Below are 24144 nucleotides of genomic sequence, written 5' to 3' on the forward strand. Positions count from 1 at the left end.
GAGAGGACTGAAAGGAGAGTAAGGATGATCATGTGTGAACTCACGAATTGGGGTAGAATTTGTTTCGGCTCTCATATCAGTTTCATTTAAATCTAAAGATCATTGTTAATCTGTTCCTTTCTGTCCTGTAAATACTCTCCCGCAGGTGAGCGGGCCTGTTAAATTGTTTAAAGGAAAGAAAAAACATTTGCATGAACTAGAATATTTTCCAGCTGAAATGAAATATTACAATTTTGATAAACCTCATGGTAATATATTCAGAACAAGATAAATAGTATAATGCCAATGACATTGTTAAAGCTACAACCAGATCCATGAATTATTACAGAAAAGAATACCACTAGTAGCTCACAAAGACACAGTTCAAATTCACAGGATCACAATGTTGTCACATAATATATCCTATCCTAATCTTTGACACTAATCTACCGATCCTAGAAACCTAGACCATAGCAGTAGGGCTGGTCTTCACTCAATCGGTTGGAGATACACCTGGTGAGCAACATTGATCATTATTTCAAGTTTTCAACTACTATAAAGCAAGGTGGTTTGGTGTCAAAGGCTTCACCAAGTTTAGTTTACCTGTTATACACTGGCACATATGGTGCAAGAAATTAACTATAACATTCTATAGCACAAATATAATGTTCTTTGCAGTTTACATAGTACTAATTCACAAGTGTGGAATAATATCGGTATGGACAGAAGCTATTTCAGCTTCTTCTGCTAAAGTTATTTGAGCTTTTTACTGAAGTCAGAAAGCTGAAGAATCTGAATCCTGGAAATACTAGCAGCTTCTTCCCTCTCTTTTTGTGTATTGTACCCCCAATCCCCTAATCGAAGGCACAAATTAGCAACCAAAGAAAGTGAGTACCACAAAATACAAATCCACAATAAAGCAAAGCAAACACAGCAATGATACTAAACCATTTAGCAGTATCTTGTAATACTAAAGGGAGAAAGTAAAGAGGAATTTTACCTAGATAGAGATTCCAACCATTTAATTCGGGTTCTCCGATGACATTCTTCAGGGTTGCCAGTCTATCTTCCAAAAAGCTGGTAAAAGTTGCATAATTTTTCTCATTCAGATTAACTATGATAGAGTAATGAGAAGGAGGATGTCCAGCGTAGCAGTGCAGAATTTAGTCAAAAACTTCAATAATGGAGATCATTATATTGGAACATGTTCTACACTACTACTATTAGATATTAAGTGGAAAAGTATCTTACTGAAGTTTAAGCCCCTGATGTTTCTTCTGAAGTTGCTTCAAAACTTCTACCTTTGGACTGCAAGGGGATTAAAAAGTGAGTATTGTTCTACATCATCGAAAGCAAGCCACAGGCATAAGTGTGAAACTACCAAATACAGACTATCATTAAGTTATTATACTAACCCAGATCCTAGACCAAAAATTCTTTCAGGCGGTATTGTAACTCCTGCTAGTTCTCGCAATAAAGCATCAGCAAATCGGCTCTGGATAGAAAAGAAACAGAAATTAACATTGTGGGAAAATACCAGAAGGAAAAGTCTAATCTACAAAGAAACTGAGCTAACTGCTCATTATAAAATGTGTCAACACTATCTTTCCCTGCTTATGTCCTCTTCATTTAGGGGAAAGTACAATGACTAAATACTCTAATGCTTGGATAAATTGATTAAATTACACACCTGTTTCGTAGTGACAACGTATATGGTAGAGCTTGTGAATTTTAGAGCATCAGGAACACCCGGATATAATCTGCAAACAAAGCCTCTCCCACTCAGTCAAGAAATACATTGACTATAAACCAAAACTATGTTACCTATAACTAAATCAAACAAGCCTCCGAATTTCGCTTCAGATTGTTTGATCAAGAATTTCAAATTGGGGGCACCTCACCTATTTGCACCAATCCAAGTTTTCAAGTCATGGTCCATCCACTCATCCCTGACCTTCGCAAACAAATCTATAAGCCCATCCCTGTCCTCACCCCATTCCTCCATAATCACAGGCTTCAAGTCTGACCACTTCTCCAATATCCCCTCCACTGTGAGCCCTTCACCAACTGATGACTTCCTTATAGAAGGAACCCTCATCTCCAGAAGCAACCTCACAAGTAGAAGATTCTCGTACCCAGTTTCCACCACAGGCCTCACCTAATTCATCATCATTCGTTTCTCCACAATTAGACAAATCAAATATTACACGGGTTTTGTGTGATTAAGCATGTTAGGGACTTACAATGCGCATTTGATCAAGAACCCAATTCTCCAAAGTTGAATCCACACCGTTGAACAGAGCCGGCCATCTGACTTTAGCTGCCTACAGATTACCATTCAAGGAAAGTAAACAAGTTGTGAAGTGAAAAGCTTGGAGGTTTGGAATAGTATGATCAAAGACAATACCTTCATGGCAGAGAGAGAGCTCTCTCCGCAGCTATCACAGATGACTCCATCGAAATCCAAAGCGTATAGATCACCCATTTCTGCTCTGAGACTCTAGCTTCTGTTTCTGACGGAGGTCTTTGAGCCCAAATACTATACTCTGCTTCAATTAGTCCCACGACGACGTTCTACGGGACGACAAAGATAGTTTATACCAGAAAGATACCCGGTGCGTTGCTACGGGATTTCTTGTCAACAAAATTTGTATTCTACATAATAGAATAGGCAGAAATTTAAGAATATGGTTACTGAAAATAATCCATTCTAAGGAACCAAAAGAAGAGCCACTATCGTATCATATTAAGTTAAAATGATGAATTAATATGTTGCTTTACTCTATACATGTATAGAAAATAATTGGAGTTCCAGAGTGATACTACCTAGTTGAGTTTAACTAACCTATATACATCTATACATGATGCAAGCCTAAACTCAAATCCAATGACATATGCTTATTCTTTACTTCTCTATGCCCATCATAAAGTATGTATCCACAATGCTAGTTTACATTTTTACTTGCACATATGCTAATAGCCAGGTGAATACATTATACTGGAAGTTTAGCAGCGTTGATCACTATACAAAGTGAATGTAAATCATATATTACTGGAAGCCAATACATGTTTTGAGGAGACTATGACATATCTTCATTAAAGTCAGTGCACAACTCAAATGAAAAGTATATTGTATTGAGTAAGCTATTCAGACCCAACAAAAAAAAAAAACAAAACAAAACACAGAGCAATAATCCCATTTTACTATATATTCTTAATATCTGTCACAGACCACACCAAAGAGTAAACCATATACGTGGCAAGAAACATTACTACTCTACGACACATGCCCTCTTGTTATATATTTTAATTTCTTGATATATGTGGTATCTATTTTAGCATTTTGACCAAAGTCAGCTAAGTTTACATAAGGAAGCAAAATAATTCAATGAGGTCTATTAAGGAAATTATATCCATACGTTCAATTATCTACTGTTTCGGTATCTTTAATTATTTGTCATCTTAATACCCCATCTCTATATTGTTGTAAATGTATTTCTCATTCCAGTGTTACACTTTTAAGATTTAAAATATTTCTATGATAACTTATAATCCTCATAGTCCCGGTCTATCTATGAAATTATGAACTTTATCATAAAGTCCTTCAAGTTCTAGCAGAACTCAATCTTTTGCTTATCGCAAAATGCAAGAGACTTCAACTGAAAATCAATGGAAACCCTACATATCTATATATAAAAGAAGGAAACATAAGAAAAGACTAATAAAAGTGCATATATACCAAAGAAAGTCAAGCAACCATAAAAACAACAAAATTGAGACCAGTAGTTAGTAAGACTCCACATTTTGTTTCATTTTAAATAATCAAACTTCACATAAATCTCAAAACCGATAATTTTTTTACAGTAAATATACATAAAAGACTTTACCTCTGTTTTATTTGCAATATTTGGATCTTTCTGTAAGAGTTCTTATGACCATCTTTGGATCGTTATAATTTTTCTCAAGAATTTGATGAGTCAGTATTGTATTTATTTTCCAGTTTTGTATTTATCTCTGCAAGATATCAAACAAATTCATAAACATTTTCACCGGAGATAAAAACTATCAAATGCCATATCGACAGCTTATTGCTTCTATTTTAACCAAAAAAAAATAATCTAATACTATTTTTAGTGACTGGTCAAAAAACACTCAAGTCTGAGTTATGCCTGAATATCGCCTAAATTCAAATTATGGTGAGATCTTTTTATCAACTTAAGGACCTTAGGTAACTGTAAACGAAAATTCCTGGTGAGATCTTCTTATTATTATAAAAGTGTAAATTATAACAGTCTCAATTGTGTAAACATCTTCAACAATTTATAATAAAAAATAAAAATAAAAATAAAAATATAAAAACCAACACCCATGCCCAACACTGTTCACGTAAACAGTAATTATGAACAGTCTATAAACAGTGTAGAAAAGATAGTATATGTTAAATGCTTGGCCTAAACACCGGATCATACGTCAAACGACCTTATAAGAAGACTTAGAATCATGGCCCAACTGTTGTGCCCCAACATACCTAATTTTTACTTTGATTAGTCATATTAGGGGTATTATAGTAATTAAAAGGTGCCCAAAGAAGGAGACTAGAAGTATTATGGCTGTAACGCAAACCACAACTCCAACGATAAGTGTTATTTGGAGATGTGTTATTCTTATTTTAGCACACCATTTGACACTATTCATATTTCATTAATTTCTTCAACAATAAGATGATATATAAAGGTGTTATTCTTATTATTTTTTATTAAAATATAATTTGAGGATAATGTTTATAAATATTATACTTAAATTATATATTAATTGAATTAAAAGGAGTAAAGCACAAAACAAATGCATGTGGGGCCCACATGGGCTGGTATTGGAAAAGTTCTAAATATAAGACTTTGGATGAATAAAACTTGAGGCTATAATTCTAGGACCAGCACCTTATCAATTTGTTATTGGAAATGACATTTTTTATTCCAAGAGTTGGTCTTGGTTTTTAACTTTAGCGCTGGAGTTGCCTTAAGAGACTGTGAATCATCTACGAAATTCTAGATCAATAATAGGCGTAGAAGGCTTGTTCTAACTGCTGAGAGCTTTCTTTGGTCGAAGCTTTAGCTTTTATATTATCTCTAAGATTCAAGACCTAAGGATAAGTTTTGTTTAGGCTACAAATTTTTTCTCTTTATAAATATTATAAATATAAGCATCTCCATTGCTCATTTATAATAAGTTATCATATTTCATCGGTCTCGTACTTCTCTCCAAACCTTTTTCATATATTAACTTAGGCTTCAAAGAGTGGAGGACCAACAACCATGGTCTTCCCCTCTTATGCCGATTTTAAGTGAGATTTTGAAGATGGTGATTTTCCCGCATTTCAGTGAATTGACATAAACAACAAAAGAAAAAAAAGTAAAAGTGTGTCACTAAACAACGACAGTGACAGTTACAGAGACCGTAAGTGGCTCTAAAATAATTGTTCATGAGTTCGTCAATTCTATTTTAGCTTTTTGCAATTTATCTCCTGAGTGTTTTTAGAGGAGTTTTTTATATGTGCTTTGTCTGATCATCCAAAAAAGTGTAATCTTAATTCTTTACTTATGTTTAATTTTAGTTTATATTCAATTACTTTTGTTTTGATTCGTTTTTCCTTTTATTTTGTGTTCTTAAGTTGCATTTATGATGGAAGTGTTATGTAGCTCTTAAATATCTAGCCTTTTATAATAGAAAAATTACCCTTAACGGTAGTAAAATATAAAAACCCCACATTTAAAATCTTTTTGGATGGGGTATGTGTGGTTTGTGATTTATAATATACATAATTGCGTGATTGAGATGTTCTTATGTGTGGAATATACCATTAAAAAGATACAAAGATGGGAAAATGTCAATTTAATCAAAAACATAAAAAACAAATCTCATTCCAATGAAAATCTTATATCCAAGCCCATTCCAATGAATTTGAAGAAAAAGACGTTTATACCTTTAGTAGTCAAATACATCATCTCTCTCCTCTCTTCTCCCGTCCCTCACTCTTCTCTCGATCTAAAACTCTCTCTCTCTCTCTNCTNTCTACTACTACTACTACTACTACTATACTACTACTACTACTACTACTACTAATAAGTTAAGTTAAGTTAAACGTTAACGTTAACGTTAACTTAACGTTAACTACTACTACTACTACTACTCTCTCTCTCTCTCTCCTCCTCCTCTCTCTCTCTCTACTACTACTACTCTCTCTCTCTCTCTCTCTCTCTCTCTCTCTCTCTCTCTCTCTCTCTCTCTCTCATCCCTCAGATCAAGAAGCCTCTTGCTGGACTCGTCGCCAGTGGCGTTGGCGCGGCGGTAGGAAACTCGGCCAACGTGGCTCTATTCCCCTAGGTATTGTCAGACGGAACTGTTCGATTTGGGATCGATCTGTTGCTTAGGTCTCTATTGAGAGCGACAACCTCACTATCGTCCAGATCAGGTAGCCACCACTCTGTAATTCCTCGTCTCCGCCTAGTCCGCTGCCGTTAAGTCTCCCACCGGACGTCCCTCCTCTTTTGGCTGCGACGTCGTCTACATTCTTTTTTTTTTTTTTTTTGTATGCATCCTCTTTTTTCGGCTGCATTTTAGTATGAATTGTTGAGTTTTGGTATGAATTGTTGGGCTTGAAGTTTTGCATTTGACTAATACAATGCATCTAGTTCGTCATAAACTTCTTTCTTCATTTTTTGGTTTGGGCTTGGGTCTTTGATCAACGGGCTAGAGGTTTGGATGCCCTTATGGGCCTCACAGTAATGTGTCAACATTTTATTGTGGGTTAGTAACTATTATTGGGATCAATAACTCGATTATGTTCTGGTATTTCTTATTTTCTATTACAATAAACTGAAATAAGTTGATTATTGGGGGTCAGTAACTGATTATTAGGGGGTCAGTAACCGATTATTAGGGGTCAGTAACTAAGTTATTGGGGTCAGTAACTAAGTTATTGGGGTCAGTAACTGATTATTGGGGGTCAGTAACCGAGTTACTGGTGACCGATATCCGGCGACCGGAGAAAACCTGAGTTACTAAGAGTCAATAACCGGTGACCGAAGAAATTCTGGTAACCGGTGACCGGAGTCCGATGAGGTTTCGGCAAAGTCTTCTCACTCTTTCACTTTCTCTCTCCTTATACATATTGAAGTAGTGAGAGTAAAATTATCTTAAAAATATACAAAAATTATTATTTTATTATGACTTTAATATAGATTTGTGTATTTGGACACAAATAAAGTCTTCTCACTTTTTCAATTTCTCTCTCCTTATACATATTGAAGTAGTGAGAGTAAAATTATTTTAAAAATATACAAAAATTATTATTTTATTATGACTTTAATATAAATTTGTGTATTTGGGCACAAATAAGAATATATTATATTAGAATTGACTCATGTCTATTAAATTCATTAGAATAAGAAATAAAATATTTAAATTAGTACTAAATGGACATTTGTCCTACAAAGATAAAGTAATTTACACAATACAGAAATCACTACATCCTCAAGTGAAGAGTAAACTTGAGTGGTAATGTGGTATGAAGTTATGAACAGAAGCTATACTTCAACTTGTCATTGAATTCAGAAAGCTGAAGAATCTGAATCCTGGGAATTGTAGCAACTTCGTCTCTCTCTTTCTGTGTATTGTACCCCCAGTCGCCTAATAAAAAATCCATATGAGCAACAAAAACCAATGAGTACCACGCTACCACTACAAAGCATAGACAACAATAATAAGATTATAAGAAATAGCTTAAGAGTGTTTAAGATGATTTTTACCCAGATACAAATTCCAACCAACCAATTCGGGTTCTTCAGTAACTTTCTTCAGGGTTGCCAATCTATCCTCCACAAAGCTGGTGAAAATCGCATTATTGATGTCAATCAATTAGAGTATTATTAAACAGGAGGATGTCCAGCACAGAAGTGCAGAAGTTTGTCACAACCACCAATATTGCAGTCAAGATTATCATATTAGAACATGTACTATGTTAAATACTGAGCAGAGAAATATCTTACTGCAGCTTCAGTCCTTGATGTTCTGGTTTCTTCTGAAGCTGCTTCATTACTTCTAGCTTGCGTTCGGAACTGGAGTTATAAGTGAGCAAAAGTTAAGACATTCCTCATGCATCAGTGAAATAGCAAATGCAGGCTGCTAGGCTAGTACCAACTATCAAGTTAATGCACTAACCCGGATCCAACACCAAATATTCTTTCAGGTGGTATTGTAACTCCTGCAAGTTCTCGCAGTATTACCTCAGCAAATCGGCTCTGCATGTAAAAGAAGAGAAACTATGGTTTCCAAACAAGGACAAAGGGAAAAAGTCTAATCTAAATGAGACTCAGACAACTGCTTCTTCATCATGAACGAGTGAATGACATCAGATCAAACAGAATTTTATTTCCACAATCTCAACCTTTCAAAATTGCTCTCAACTTAAAACATATTAGAATCATTTTCCCCTCTTTTGTTCTTGTCTATTATGAGAAAAAGTAAAACCTCCAAAACAAAATAAATGCTTGTATAAGGTCCACACCTGTTTCCCAGTGACAATGTAGATGGTTGAGGTTGCCGATTTAAGAGCATCAACAACACCTGGATACAATCTGCAACCAAACCCTCTCCTACTTAGTTAATGCATGACAATAAACCAAAATTATGCGAAACCAGTAATGTAACAAGACTCTGAATTTCACTCTCAATTGCTGATCAAGCTCACCTATTTGCACCAATCCAAGTTCCCAAGTCCTGGTCCTTCCACTCATCCCTGACCTTTCCATATAAATTTACAAGAGAATCCTTATCCTCACCCCATTCCTTCAAGATCAGATTCTTCAACTCTGACCAATTCTCCACTATCCCCTCCACCGTGAGCCCTTCTGCAACTGATGACTTCCTTATAGAAGGAACCCTCATCTCCAAAAGTAACCTCACAAGTAGAATAGTCTCATACCGAGTTTGCATTACAGGTCTCACCTAATCCATCATCCATTGTTCCACAATAATCAGAGTCATTAACAAATACCAACATGGGTTTTGTCACTTTGTGTGATCAGACATTTGGAGGACTTACTATGCGAATTTGATCAACAATCCAATCCTCTAAACTTGAATCGACATGGTTGAACAGCGTTGGCCATCTCACTTTAATAGCCTACACATTACCATTCAATCAAATTAGCCACCTTTGAAGCATAAAAAGATACAAACTTTAGATGAATATATATAAACACAAACACTAGTACACTACCCTGGCAGCAGAGGCATAGCTCTCTCCGCAGCTATCAGACAGAACACCGTCGAAATCCAAAGCGTACAAATCCCCCATTTCTGCTTGGTGCTCTGAGTCTCTGCTTTCGGTTAACGTTTGGGGCTTATTTATACATGTTGGAGGCTAGGCCCCAATTGGATTTCGAAGAAGTTTGGTCGCAACAACACAACATCACTTAGACAAGGACAAAGAAAAGGGTGAGAAGTCTGACCAGTGATTGCCACCAGAAGTCCAGAACGATTGAGTATACGGTGGGCTTTTGGTCAATTCTTTTGTTAAGGAAGATGACATAATTTTTTGGATGAATTTAGTCAATTTACTAGCTGCACTAATTAGTTCCTGTTGTTTGTTTGTTGGTCAATTCTTTTGGTCAATTCTTTTGTTAAGGGCTTTGGTCAATTCTTTTGTTAAGGAAGATGCCATACAAAAGGAGCTAGAGAGTCCGTACTACGTAGAGACATTGTACTTCCCAATTTTATGCTTCAAGGTGCACCATAACATAACATATAATAATTTTGATCAAGTTATATCTCTTATGTAAATTGTATATGCCGTGGTGGATCATTCCAGATTTCTAGGCATGCGGATAATACAAAAATCATGTTTTTATACAAAAAAATTATATATTTGATATTATCATTATTATCAAAACATAAACAACTCAGAAAGATTCAAAGTAGTAACCATGAAATTGATATTCAAAGTAGGCAACCAATGCAGGGAAAGTGTGAGGAAAAATGAATCCAGTGGGATGTGAGAGGAACAACTTCTCTCGTGGTTTTAAGACCGGGGCGAGCCATAAAATATAATAAAGATTTAGGAGGGTGTATTGTATTTGGAATTAGTAGAAGTTTTAAAAAAATCTATGAAATTTAAAAGTCTAAGTGTATTGAATAAAGACTTTTAACAATCTATCAAAGTCTGAGTATTTAATTAAGACTTTTTAATATGAATAGAAGTTTAGATGTATTCAAAATATCATTCATACTTATGGAATTTGTAACTCATGGATAATTATAGATTTTGTAGAGTAAATTATACACACCAAACCAAGGACGGAGCCAGGATTTCAAAGTACTTTGGGCTAAATTTTTTACATGTAAATGATGTAATAAGACTTCTAAAACATATGAGGATCTCTCCAAAAAAAATATTGATTTATAGTTATAGTATTACAATAGCCGGCTGATCGTCTAGCGTTGAAAGGACTATGAATTGAGCCAAATATAGGTCGTATATTCTGAAGAAGAAGAAATACAACAACATTGAAGAGAAAGAAAAAAATAAACGCCATATTCCTAATTTTTTATAGGCTTTTATCTATAATTTTTAATCTGATTTTGCACTTAGTCCTTTAGTGTTTTATGGGTGGTATGGATGTCATGATGACGTTAATTAAGCTTTGAATTCTTAGTAATTATGGAGAAATTTTTCAACGCTACGGGAAGACCACTGGCAGTATGACGCGGTCATACGTTCCAATCAAATATTAACACATGGATTTTATTAAAGAAAAATTACATCAGCTATTTTGTCAAAGACAATTTTAGGTTTGTTGTTGCTTTTTAAACCCTAGACCCTAAACTCTAAACCCTAGACCTTAAACTCTAAACCTTAGACCCAAAACCCTAACCCCTAAACCTAAACCCTAATCCCAAACCCTAAACCCTAAACCCTAAACCCTAAACCCTAGCTAGTCCAAACTTAACAAAGACCCATGAAGGTCATTTTACAAAAAATAGAAAATCTTAGTTTATATTTTAGTTATAATAATTTCACGTGCTAATATTTGATTGGAATGTAGGACTACGTCATACTGTCACATTGTCCTCCTGTAACATCTAAAAATTTCTCGTAATTATGACGCGTGCTGTTTGATTACTTTGACTACTAGACTAGTTAATTAAGCTTTGAATTTTACTTTGATTACTCAGAGAAAGAAACTTAGCAAAATTAGCAAAATTACCCTGTTTAATTTCCAAGACCAAAAAATTGTCTGGGCTACAACTTAGAGAAGCCTCTACTATCCTCCGTCCCTGCACCAAACTCCAATATATTTCTAACCACCGGAGCAAAGATTTGGAAAAGTCTACGATAGAATTTCACTTTGCATGTGAATGAGTTGATCCTCCATCATCTTTCTCTTTGCATGTGAATAGCTTGATCATCCATCATCTTTCTTAATTTCTTATTTTTTCTTTCCATCTTTTCTATAATATTTTGTGTTATCAATATTTTATTCTACGTATCTCTTTGAAAAAAAAACATTCTATTCTATGTAACCATTCAATGTTTGTTGAATGTTAACCTTTTTTTTGTGGGTCTTTCAATTGTGATGCTTCGAATCCTTGATAACTTAAATAATTTCTAGTACTAGAATTACTAATTGTGATGCTTCGAATCCTCGATAACTGAAATTTGTTTAATCCTTGTGGTTTAAAATCAACATATGTTTAGTCTTTGTGATTTTATTTTAAGTTGAATTGCCCTTAAAGTCACAATTTTTTATCCAAATACTCCTTTTGATTCATTTTCTCAGTTAAAGGCCATAAGAACTATTTGGATGAAAAATCATGATTTTAAGGACTATTCAGATTAAAAAAACCCATAAGGACTATTTGGATGAAAAATCGTCACTTTAAGGACTATTCAAATTAAAATAAAATCATAAGAACTAAACAAATGTCAACTTAAAACCACAAAGACTATACAATATTTTACCATATATTAATATAAGTACATGAATATAACTTGTGAACATCTAATGTTTCACGTACTTTAGAAAAATGTATACGTCTGGTAGTCCTTGGTTTGCGTACAAATATGCGTGTTAATAACCTAAGTTAATATAATCTTTTTTTTTATCTATGTTTATATATCTCAATCAAATATTACACCTAAATGCACTTTAGATAGATGAACTATAAACTTATAATCGATGTTATTATGTGTTTGTCATTACATCTTTCTTTTGTTTTTTTTTCCTTTCATGTAAGTATTGAGCAATCTACATGAGCCATTTATATGAAATATGTAGAAGTCATTCATTTGAAATCTGTAGATTTCATAAATCAATAGAAGTTTATGATTAAAAATTAATGGTTTAAAGAAATCAGTGAAAGTTTATGAACTTTTCAAAAAGTCTGTAGACTTTTTAAAAAGTCTGTAGACTTTTTAAAAAGTCTGTTATTTAAAGAAAGTATGTATAAATCCAAATATTTAAAGAGCTAAATATAAAAGTCTCATAAGTTTGAGGGTAACGTTGGACAACAAAGTTTTCATTGTTTGCAACAATCATAATTGATAAGGGTTTGTACTTTGTAAGGTGTGAGCAGACATTGAGGGATGTTATAACACCCCCTTCCCATTGTCGGAGTTGTTCCCCTAATTTTTTTTCATGCAAAAAAGTTATTCATTTTCTTTGACCAATTTAGATACAATAGTTTTCTTCCGCTAACCAAACGAGGTAATCAAAACCCCTAGAAGCAAAATGCCACTAGCACGCCAATCATTTTAGTGTCCTACTCAGTTACACATCTTCTCAACGGTTTTTGTTTCATCACCATAGTATATATATATTTTTTCTATTGTATAAAAACATGAAAATTTGGCTAAAATGTAGGGAGAAGCCTTGTAGATAAGCGTGGGACGACAGTAACGGCACTCGTTAAAATACCATAACAGCCGTGTCCACCGTAAAATTCCTCTCTCTCCCCACACGCAAAGTCCCTTCCCAATTTAACCGGTAACCCTGGCCCCACTCCCACTAGCCCTACAAGCCGCCAAAAGCTCAATCCAACCCACTACAGCCGGTCACCTCAATCATCCCTTCTCATCTTTACCGATCCCGCCGGTTCCCTCCTTCCCTCTCTTATTTACTCCCAGAAGCTTCACTATATAAAACGACCCCATTCTCGCTTCCCGAGACAGTTTTCGTTTTCAACCCAACTCTCCTCCTTATCGGAACGACATCGTCGCGATCCCCGATCCGATCTTATCCCGTCGCGCTCTCTGTGAGTATCTTCATCTCTTAGATTTCTTGTTATTCCTTCTCTGTAGGAAATGGTCTGATCGATTTTAGTTTTTCTGTACGACTTTTGATTAGGCTGGTTCTTGCTTTGGATTTGGATTTGGATTTTTACAGTGGTTTTTGGTAATTTTTGTTGAAAAGTTCATACGGAAATTGTTTTGTTTGATGTTCTAAGTGAATTTTGTGATTAGGTTATGGAGAAAGCTGTACTTTGTTGATATGATTATTGTTGGTTAATTTTGTGCTTTATTTGTTTTTGATCATAGAAATAGTAGACTTCACTTTGATTTTGTAATTGTGAGTGATCATATGAACTGTACAATTTAGAGCTGTGGTGGTATTTGGTGGTTAAGACTTGAGAGCAGACGTTTGTGTGATGTTGAGCTGTTAGTTAGTGATTTAAAATAAAATTTCTTTGTTATGATTAAGATATTTTTTTAACTGTAACAATGTTTTTTTGGTGCTTTTTACTATGAAGTTCTGGTTGTCAATACTTTATTTTAGAGATGGAAGATCAGAATTGGAGTTGAATTGTTCATTTACTGCATTCTGATTCTTTTGGTTGGTTATTGTGTGTGTTGATTGTGAAATAGGAAACAGTGAGTCGTTGAAGATGGCAGATAATGAGGAGGGAGAGGAGAGTACTGGTCGTGGGAATGGATGGGAAGTGGTCTCGCTTACAGCATCAGCGTATGCTGCTGCTCCTGGTCCGCAAGAAGTGGAATTGAGCAATGATGATGAGAGTGGTAGAGATGGAGAGCTAGCTGAAACTTCTCGTGCTTTGTTCATGTCTGGTCACTTTGTTTTTCCACCCAATCAGCATGAGAATTTACCTCTGGAGCCTGAAAAAAGTGAAGTTGAGGATGTAAAGGTGCAGAAGGATGCAGTAGATGAGATAAAAATTGAGGAAGGGGGTAGGTCTAGGGGAAAGGAGGAAGAAAATTTGACCTTAAAAGGGTTGGATGTTTCAGATGAGTTTGCAGGAATACAGTTTACAAAAGAGAAGGACAACAGGTACCCCATTGGCGGTACAGAGTTTGGAGAAGGCACGGCTTTGGAAGGGCTCCATTTTGATGACAACGAGCAGGCTGTATATGGTGCTGCAAAATTTGGTTTTGATGGTGAAACAGTTCTTCGTGGTTCATCCACATATGGTGACAACACAGATATTCCTGGAATTACAGAACCTTCAGAGCAAGGTTTAGATTTATCTGGGGACACCTGTCAATCTCCAAGGCCAATGAAAGATGATAAATTTGATGGTTCTGACCTCCCATGTGGAGCTTGGTGGAAAAGAAGAGCTTATTCTTTGTATTCACATGCAAAGGAAGCAAATGCATGTTGGTCTATTATTGTAGCAGCAGCTGTGATGGGCCTTGTGATACTTGGGCAACGGTGGCAAAACGAAGGTTGGCAGGCTCTACAACAGAAGTGGCAATCTAGTGTTGATCAGGTTGGTTTTTTGTGATGAATCTCATAATTTTTTTGTTTTTGTTTGGTTTGGTTTTCTGTTGGTGGTGTCTTGGTCTTTTACTCGGTTTGTTCTGGCCTGATACGTTTGTTCGTTAAACATGTAGGATGGATTGAACCCCTTTTTTGTACATGCAATTATCTTAATAGAGATGTGTATCAAAGTGATTTTAAGAACTTTTTCTTGTACTTGGTATAGCTAATCATAGTTTACTGCCTCTTCCATCCAGCACTTTAAATTTCAAGTGCACTGACGAAAGTAAGATATTACATGACTCTTGTTAAGATCTCAAAAAGGAATGTTCATTTGTTAATATAATCGAGTATTTATTTTGTCTCTACCTTGTCTCTCTGTCCTGACATGATTTGCCATAATAAGCTGTCTAGAGATATTCAAATAGTTCTTCAGTGTAAAGCTAGTTCTCTTATTTTAATGATCTGAGAGTTAGATTATGTATCTTGTTGTTTCGTTGTTAAGTGTTTAAATACAAGCAGATTCATGATCAAATATTCATGGAAACTCCAGTTGCAATAATAGTGGAACTTTTGAGAATTTGTTTCTTCTATTGTATCATTGTAGTATTGCATTCCCAAGAGGGTTTTACATAGCGCATATGTAATTGTAGTGTGCTTGTAAAAGAAACGTCAAATTTGCGGGTTGGAGATTTTGTGCTTGTCCTAGTTGGTTGAAGGTCCCCGTTCCATGATTCATGGCTGCTTTGATGGAAGGGAAACTGTTGTTGCTTCTTAGTAACCATAACTTCTGCGTTTCACTTTGTTCTATTGTGGGATATTACTATTGCATTTACGGGAATAAGATTGTATGTAGTGCATATCCGCACTAGTTGGAACAATTTCCCCTATCTAAACCTTTTGGTTTAATGATACTGACATTATAGTTTTTACTGACAGAAAGCAGGAAGGATTTTAGCTCCAATATCTCGACTTAAAGATGTAATAGTTGGTGGCCAGCGCCATGGATCCTTTATTGGAGGCAGTACCTCAAGTGAACTTTAAGATGATGACAAAAAATTTCAGACTGCCGGTGGCGTGGATCCAGAGGTACTGCCTCAACTGAAGATGGCAAAATCACCGCACAGATGGCCTCTTAGTTTGTTTCTGACCATGGTTCAGATACATGATTCTTATGGAAAGCTACTTGTCTACATGCTAGAAGTTTGATATTGCAGTCATTGCTTATTGCCTTGTACAGAATTCAGGGATGTGCTTTTAACTCGCTGCTCTTTAATGTTCATATTACTTGTTAGTTATGTTTGTTTTTGGTTAAAAGTTGAGTTTGATGATTGATATCTGGTTTTGATTAAATTCGATACAGTACCGAATATTGTGGAATTTTCCAAAGTTTGTAAATGGGGCACTAAGATTGCAAATCATCTAATGTTATATTTGGAGTCTGCTAGATCTTTCTGTCATGGTCTCAGCGGAGACTGGGTACATGGAGCAAGATCAGACGAGTTACCACAATTGGTTGAGTTGGTAAGAACTCTCGTTTGAGTGATTCGTCTTTAATTGTCTCTGAGTTGGTAAGCACCTCCAGATGTGGTAATTTTACGGTGGGGTTCAATTCTTGCCGGTATAGTAACTTCAGGTTTCTATAGATATCTCTTTCGTCCTGTTTATTTCATTAGGGGTTTGGAGGCCTCAAAACACAACAGCTACACAACAAAATATAAAAACCCTCCTCAAGTCGGAAACAATCTGTGAATCTGGTGTCCTAGAAAACCAAATTCTTTATATATGTAGCAAACACTAAATTTTAAGGAATGATTTCTGAACGATATATCATATATGTAATCGGTAATATAAGGAATCTATTGAAGTTGGTACGAAAAATTTATCGAAAATTATGATTTCGCTTTCATCTAAACAAAAAAAAAAATGAAAGGAGTCTTATTCCAGCCAAACTGATAATCTTTTCAAAACCAAGAGGTACTTTCAAAATTCAATGTAATTGTTCCCCATTTACCGTCCTGTCGAAAAGATAAGCTCAAACTTGCATATATATTCGTTTTCTTTCTATAGATAGATCGAACAAAAGGTTACGGAAATTCTCAAAAAACAAAAACCAAACAAAAGGTTACGGAAGAAAAATGGCCAAACGCATGAAAAGAACACAACGCCTCCAAAAGCAAAACACTATGAACCACCTCCCGGAGGACCTCCTCCTCCATATCCTTTCTTTCTTCGCCACACTAGACGCCGTGCAAACCTCTTTAATATCCAAAGAATGGAAATCTCTTTGGTCTCGCGTTCCCTCTTGCTTGTATTTCTCCTACCATCTCTTCCTCAAAACCAAGACCAACTCTTACGACAAGACCAACTCTGATGATGACAATGCTGAGATCTTTGCCGACTCCGTCAACCGCGCCATCTATACTCGTCGATCTGCCATCCAAACCTTCAGCCTGTCCTTCATCTACGTTTACGACTACATCGACCTAGTCGAAGACTGGATACGCGGCGCCGTGACGCGCCTCCATGCTAGTGAGCTCCACTTGGACTTCTTCATTCACGAAGAGTATCACGAGAAGAAGGTTCAAGATGATGAATTCGCAGATGCAGAGGAAGAAAGCTTTGGCCTCACGTATGCGTTCCCTCTTTCGCTGCTGAACAATGCAAGCATGCAAGTCTTGAGGCTCACGTATTGTTTTCTTGAGTGGCCTGAAGACAACATGACCATGAGTTTTGGTTCGTTGTCTCGTTGAGGTCCATTTTTCTTGATATGATTTATCTGACGGACCTAAGTGTGCCGCTTTTGATTGAGTGGTGTCCCAATCTCGCAGAGCTGGAGCTTAAGAACATTCTGGGGTTGCGAAACTTGAGGATAATTAGACCTAGGCTTAAGAAGGTAGCTCTTGAATATATTTGTCAGACTAGGAAGTCCAGTTGCAAGTCCATTGTGATTGATTGCCCTAATCTTTTGACAATGAGGTTTCATGATTGTGATGCTGACCGGATTGTGCTGAAATGCGACTTCTGTAGTTGAGTTTGCTTGATTTCTCAGTTCTAAATGGTGAGAACTATCATGTATCGTGTAAAACTGCGCGCCTTCTCAGGAAAGCACGTAATGTTCAGAAGCTCAAGGTGACAAATATGTGGTTTAAGCTAAACCTTCTGAACGCCATTATCAAAATTGTTATATGGAATTTAGTTTCTGTTTGCTACATTCTAATGGAATACTGATATACTGCCATAGATTGTGTCTGTTATATGCATACATATGATACATTGATGTTTGTGTTTGTTAATAGCAACAAGCGCGAGGGCACTCATTTTTTTTAGCACTTTGTCATTAGACCTTACTGCTACGTATCATATGATTTAACGTTATTGCTCAACTTGTTTGGCATTGTTACATGATTGTTTTGTTGTATATATGTGTTCTCAGCTTCTGACACCCGAGAATCTCTTCCCTAAAACTTTGAAGCTTCGTAATCTCAAATATCTAGAGCTTCAAACTGGATATACTCGATATGATCTGGTTGGCAGGGCTGCATTGCTCGAACGTTGTCCCAATCTAGAGTCAATGGTTCTTAGTTCAGTTTCCACTGTGGTAGAAGATGTGAGAACTCTTTAACATGGTTTGTCATACTCTTATTCTGTTATATGTAGCTGCTGCATATCTAATGTTTGATCTTCTAACTTATAGGGAAGTTTAACAGAGGAGGTCTTGAACAAACCAATTGAATTCAAGATGCCTGCAGTCAAGCAAGTGAAGCTGCTATCGTATTCTGGTACGATAGAAGAACGTAAGTTTGTGAACATTTTGAAAGCACAAGGAATAGCCTGAAAGAAGATTGTACTTGGTTAACGTCAAATTAGATGAGAAGATCTAAAGAGAGACCCCATGATGTAGGACAGGATTTTAGCCGATTCAATAAAGAATATTAAAAAGAAGTTGAAAAATGATTTGAATATCGGAAATTGGTATCAAATAGGCTTTATAATGATGAAATTAATTAATATATCAAGATTCTTTAGCAAACTTTGCAGTTTAATGACACAAATGTTATAGTTTTTACAGACTCTGAAACAAAACAAGAAGGATTTTAGGTCCAAAATCTCGACTTAAAATGTAATAGTCGATCAACGGCCAGCGTCGTGGATCCTTCACTGAAAGCCGTGCCTATTTAAGATGGCGAAAAATACTAGACAAAGAAGGTTGGCTGCCGTTGGCCGGCTTGTAATCGAGAGATCAATACTGCCTCGAGTTTTTAATAGTGCTGGATTTTGAATTGAATTGGAAATGTACTAATGTTATGATAGTTTTGCACTACTTTGCAAATTTGATTGTAAAATACAAAGCAAACAATGTTAACAGTTGATGGGTTTTATATTGAGTTGGGGTGCGTACAATTAGAAATTTTATTTATACTTTATTTTCTATTCTAACCTAGGTATCAAATACAACGTACCTAGGTATCAAATACAACGTTGATTTATCTAGGATTTGAGAATATAGCTATTACCCAATTAAGTTTTCCATGCACCCTCAAAATATGTATTTATATGTAGGATTAAATTCAGTTTACCCCTCGTACTTTAGGATTAAAATCAGTCTGGTCCTTGATATTTTTTTTAATCACGATGGTCCTTATACTTTCAAAATACATCAACCTAGTCCAAAATTTAAATTTTGCTGAAAATGTGATGTCATTTGCTGAGTTGGCCTTAACACTAGGGCCCATTTTTCTGACTTAAAAACCTTTTGAAGGGCAGTATAGACATTTCAATCTAATAAATCTTAAAAAATAAAAAATTTATAATAAAATTAACCTAAGATATTTTTCTTTCGTTCTTATACTCGTCGAAAAAAAATCTTGTCATTCTTATTCTAAACAAAAAAATTCCTATGGTGCTTGATTAGATCGAGTATTTTTGTCCCGCATCTCTTATTGTACGTTGATGACCCCCATCTTCATTTTTCTCAGTATCGACGACCCATTCAGATCGAGGTCTCCATTGAATTGTTGAATGAACTTCGCCATAAACAACAAGGAATTGGCAACTAATCTCTTCTCCCTCCTCATCCACATCAGCCTCTTCTTCCGTTATATCTCCACTGTCAACCCACTTCTCATTGTCACCTCTCAACTCTTCCTTCTAAGAAATCCAATATCCTATTACAAATCAAAGCTCAATCGAAATTGTTGATGATGCAGATGATGGAGATATAAGAGAGGAAGGAAAAAGAAGAGGAAAGGGAGGTTGAAAGAATTGAAAGAAAAAAAATTGAGATGAAGATAAGGGCTGGGTTCTAGTCTTCTGGAAATTATGATTGAGCCATCATTTTTATGTTTTTACTTGTATCGCATAATCTACTATAAATATACAATTGTCAACTTGCAACTTAAGCATAGCTATCGCTCTGGTGGTTGGGAGTGGCAAATTTATGTGACGACGTATGGGGTTCGACCCTTGCCTTTCACTTTGATTTTTCATTTTCTTCATTTTCTTGATAAAAAGAGAGGAGGGTAATTTAGACATTATGTCTAGATTAGGGGCCAAAATTAGAAAAATATAGGGTCATGTGTCAGCTCCACGTAAGCACATGACATCATGTTCGGAGCAAATTTTAAATTTTGGACTAGGTTGATGTATTTTGAAAGTACAAGGACCATCATGATTAAAAAAAAGATTAAGGATCAAACTGATTTTTACCCTAAAGTATATATGAGGGGATAAACTGAATTTAATCCTTATATATATGTTGGATAACTTCATCCCTACACCTAACTCAAATTGATAATCTAAACTGTAGTTATTTTGATACCCATTCATAATACTATTTTTAATTTCCTCTAATACTTTATTTTAGACTTTAGGCAACATAATTTTAAGATCAAATTTATTTTATTACAAACTATAGGTGAGAACTTCATGCGATATAATTTTAAGATCAATCAATTTGCTACGAATTTAAAGGTTGCTATCATTCCAAAAGTATGTGCTTTCAACATTATGTTAATATGAATGAACTGTTAATGTCATTGGTCCAACATGAAGGTCTAGCATGAAAGATTCCCTGATGATGAGATGAGTTAATCCGCCCATCTAGGATTTTACAATAGAGAAAAGCTAAAACTTCTGTTAGATATGAGTTATATGAATTCGAATAATTTTTCATAAGGTTTATCAATACATAACTTGCACCTCAAGGAGTCATTGGAAAAAGGATGATGGGTCTTAACCGATGGGTCAACCGGCCACCATCATCTCTCTCGAATGTACTCCGGAACGACGGTTTGCCATGTCCACCGTCGGTGGCATTTTAGTTGGAAGCCATCTTTGGTTTCCTCCATTTTTTGTTACTGATGTCCTTCTGCATTCTCTTTTCTTAGAATTTGAGATGAAGGCTTCAGTTTTTTTTTTTTTCATCCTTCTCTCTGGGCTTTGCAGTTTTGCTGGTCTGTGTAATGTTTTGAGCTTTGCCCTTTTTATTGAATTCCTTTCTCACCAAAAAAAAAAAGGAGTCATTGGATTTGACAGCATCTTTTTAGCAAGTTCTGTTTCAATTTTTATTCCTAACAAATGTAAGTAATTGATGAATGATGATAGTGAAGTGGCATGGGTTGTGAACTGAGCTGGGAATTTACAATATATCAATTAGTAAGATAAGAATACGTACATACAGTAAAGGTAAAAAAAAAAATGGAACTAAAAAGTCTCTCGACATGGATTAGTCTCTGGGTCTGGAAAGTTTATGAGGATACCGTCATTGATACTATACAAAAAAAAAAAAAGGAACTAAAATGGATGCTGCCACCCATTGGGAAGCTTTCTCCTAGGCTAAAAGGGATGCTGTTGGAAAGTATATCTTGTAGCTTTGTATAGATATTATCTTGATATGCAAGAATATTGTATTAAGTAGTGTGATACGTAGGATAGTGTGAATCAATCTTTTGATTCAGTTGTAATTATGATAGATGTCTTGCCTTACTGGTATCCTAACTTATAGGAAGAACCAAATGATGTAGACTAGGTGCTTTGTATATATATCTCACAGTTGAATACAATTATTCATTCTGCCATATTATACTTTTCTATAGATGCTGCCATTGAGATTATTCCTTTGCAGGTAAAGAAGGGTTAGCAACGTTAAATTTCCAAGTGAAGATGGAATGCTCCCTGATAATTCGTTTCCCTCGAGATACATTACCCCAAGGTTTGAAAGCTTCCCAATGTCACTAGGGATGGTACCTGTGAAGGAGTTTCCCCCCATATCGAGTAATTCTAGGTTGATAAGATTACCTAAACCGGTAGGGATGCTTCCGTGTAATTGGTTTTCGAGGAGCAAAAGCTTTTGGAGATTGGTTGAGAGATTGGATATTGATGTTGGCAACGTCCCTCCAAAATTGTTGTTGCCGAAGTGCAATTGAGTCAGTTGTGTGGCATTGATCAATTCTGAAACAAAACTCAAGTCACCATCTTTACCGCTTCCATGATTGTTTTCATCCACAAAGAATATCTCAAGGTTATGAAGATTTTGGACATTTGAGACCTTTCCAATGAAATTGTTTGTTGAACATTGAAACGTCACAAGATTTGTTGCATTAGATATTGACCAAGGGATGGCTCCAGTAAACTGATTCTCAGAAACGGAAAAGGTTTGAATGTCTGGAAAAGAATTGCTCAAATTTGAGGGAAGACTTTCTTCAATTTGAGACTTTCTTCAATTTGATTTGCTAAGAAGGGAACTATACTAGAGAGGTTCGAAAGCAACCATACTAGAGAGGTTATAAGTACAAAAAGGGATGATACCAGACAACCTATTTATGCCCATAAAGAAATACGTTAATCTTTTCAACTGGCATAGAGAACGTACTAGGGATGCTTCCTTGTATGTTATTAGAACTTATAGCAAATACCTCGAGATCGGAAAAGTTCCCCAAAGAAGGAGGGATATCTCTCCTGTTAAATTGTTGAAATGGATAATTAATTAGATTCTGAAGCTTTGACAGGGAACTGAGTTGGGGAGGAATTTGACCCACCAGGTTGTTTCTATCAAGACGAAGAGTGATGAGTTTGAAGCAATTGGAAATATTGACAGGAATGGTGCCAGTAAGTGAGTTCATGTATAGAAGCAACACTCGCAATCTACTCAAATGCCCAATTTGAGGAGGGATTTGATGAGTGAAGATATTGTTCCTGAGACTTAACACTCTTAAGAAGCTTAGATTTCCTATATGTGGAAATATGGATCCCTCCAACGCTAGAGACACCAGCTTCAGAATTGTCACCCTTTGGGGATGCCGTGCGCTGCAGGTTACGCCCTGCCACATGCAGAAATGAAGGGATTCATTCCATGAGCTAGTGACCTGGTTCGGATCGTGTTGTATTTGAGCTTTGATTGCTAGCAGTGCCTGCCTATCGCTTTCATTTCCTTTGAGCCCAGTGATTAAGGGTCGGATCAAACCTTGCACGGAGGAGGAGTTCAAACAGCAAACGAACATTGCATGAGAAAGGGAGGATAGCACTAATATCAGTTTCATGACCAAAACCCCCCATTTTGTGTAACAAAGAGCTAGAGATGGGTGATGGCTTATTCATTCTTAAGGATCAGATAATCATATATATAGGGTGCACTTCGAAATCGAAATCGACATCGAAACTTGCTTTTCGAAAGACTTACCGACTTGTTTAGACTCGCAAAGACTAAATCCTCTATCCGTGAACGTTTTGTGTTCTTAATTTCCTGGAGATCAATATGTAAAGCCGAAGAAAGTCAAATTGGAAGTCACCCTTGACTCCTTTTGAACGTTCTCGTCGAAACCAAGTTGTTATACTTTGTACTTTATGCTTTGCATTCCACTAATGTAACGTTGCTTTCTCTATTCATACTTTTTTCAGGTGCAAGCTTGTTCATATATACTTTGAGACTTGTTTTCCCCTAGCAATGTTGCTTTTTCAATGGTGAACTGTGAACTTGTTGATAAGAATAGTGCTTATTTTTATCACTGTGACCCATCATGAATCTGAACGCTGCCTTTCCTACATTGTAGCAGCAAGAATCGTCGACTGACTTCTAGTCGATACGAACCACTTTGGTTTGTAGGTAGGAAATGAGTGAAGTGATCTATCTATGGCTGTCTCTATTAACGGTAAAATGGATCAATCATGCACTCTTCATTATTGAGATTTCTTACTACTAAGATAGCAGTTTTGAAGAAAGCTGCTTGAAATCATTTTATAATGTTAGTAGGTTAACTATTCAAGATGATAACATGAACTAGATAAGGTAAGTGTTTCACCTACATTGTAATTAACATGGATAAATTTCCAAGAGTGATAATTCGTTGCTAGTAAGATGAGCAACACCTTGCTCATTCTATCCAAGCTTGTTGCT

The 24144-nt window shown here is 35.8% G+C and overlaps 4 protein-coding genes across 5 annotated transcripts; 2 read left to right on the top strand and 2 right to left on the bottom strand.

The window, feature by feature from the left end:
• Positions 1-261: 261 nt before the first annotated feature.
• On the bottom strand, positions 262-2800 carry LOC101295560. Its single transcript, XM_004306719.1, has 9 exons — positions 2768-2800; positions 2387-2634; positions 2223-2303; positions 1881-2137; positions 1670-1739; positions 1395-1474; positions 1231-1287; positions 980-1056; positions 262-833 (listed from the first exon to the last, which is right to left on the bottom strand). Exons 2-9 carry the CDS (start codon positions 2462-2464, stop codon positions 733-735), a joined length of 801 nt encoding a protein of 266 aa, XP_004306767.1. The 5' UTR covers positions 2465-2634; positions 2768-2800; the 3' UTR covers positions 262-732.
• A 4600-nt stretch (positions 2801-7400) lies between these two features.
• LOC101295853 lies at positions 7401-9516 on the bottom strand. 2 transcript variants are annotated; one of them, XM_004306720.1, is made up of 8 exons: positions 9257-9516; positions 9080-9160; positions 8726-8982; positions 8543-8612; positions 8197-8276; positions 8025-8093; positions 7785-7861; positions 7401-7665 (listed from the first exon to the last, which is right to left on the bottom strand). In XM_004306720.1, exons 1-8 carry the CDS (start codon positions 9332-9334, stop codon positions 7550-7552), a joined length of 828 nt encoding a protein of 275 aa, XP_004306768.1. In that variant the 5' UTR covers positions 9335-9516; the 3' UTR covers positions 7401-7549. The 2 variants fall into 2 exon arrangements, with proteins under 2 accessions (XP_004306768.1, XP_004306769.1); XM_004306721.1 differs by lacking the exons at positions 7401-7665; positions 7785-7861 and having other exon boundaries at positions 8021-8093.
• Positions 9517-13181: 3665 nt separating this feature from the next.
• Positions 13182-16260, top strand: LOC101296319. Its single transcript, XM_004306722.1, has 3 exons — positions 13182-13290; positions 13901-14760; positions 15690-16260. Exons 2-3 carry the CDS (start codon positions 13921-13923, stop codon positions 15792-15794), a joined length of 945 nt encoding a protein of 314 aa, XP_004306770.1. The 5' UTR covers positions 13182-13290; positions 13901-13920; the 3' UTR covers positions 15795-16260.
• Positions 16261-16888: 628 nt separating this feature from the next.
• Positions 16889-22867, top strand: LOC101315098 (putative F-box/LRR-repeat protein At3g44080-like). Its single transcript, XM_004308319.1, has 7 exons — positions 16889-17486; positions 17582-17646; positions 17781-17882; positions 18187-18360; positions 18448-18547; positions 21848-21876; positions 22760-22867. The coding sequence occupies exons 1-7, from the start codon at positions 16889-16891 to the stop codon at positions 22865-22867; spliced, it is 1176 nt and encodes a 391-aa protein (XP_004308367.1).
• Positions 22868-24144: the final 1277 nt, after the last annotated feature.

The sequence above is a fragment of the Fragaria vesca genome, linkage group LG7 (assembly GCF_000184155.1).
Source record: "Fragaria vesca subsp. vesca linkage group LG7, FraVesHawaii_1.0, whole genome shotgun sequence".
NCBI lineage: Eukaryota > Viridiplantae > Streptophyta > Magnoliopsida > Rosales > Rosaceae > Fragaria > Fragaria vesca.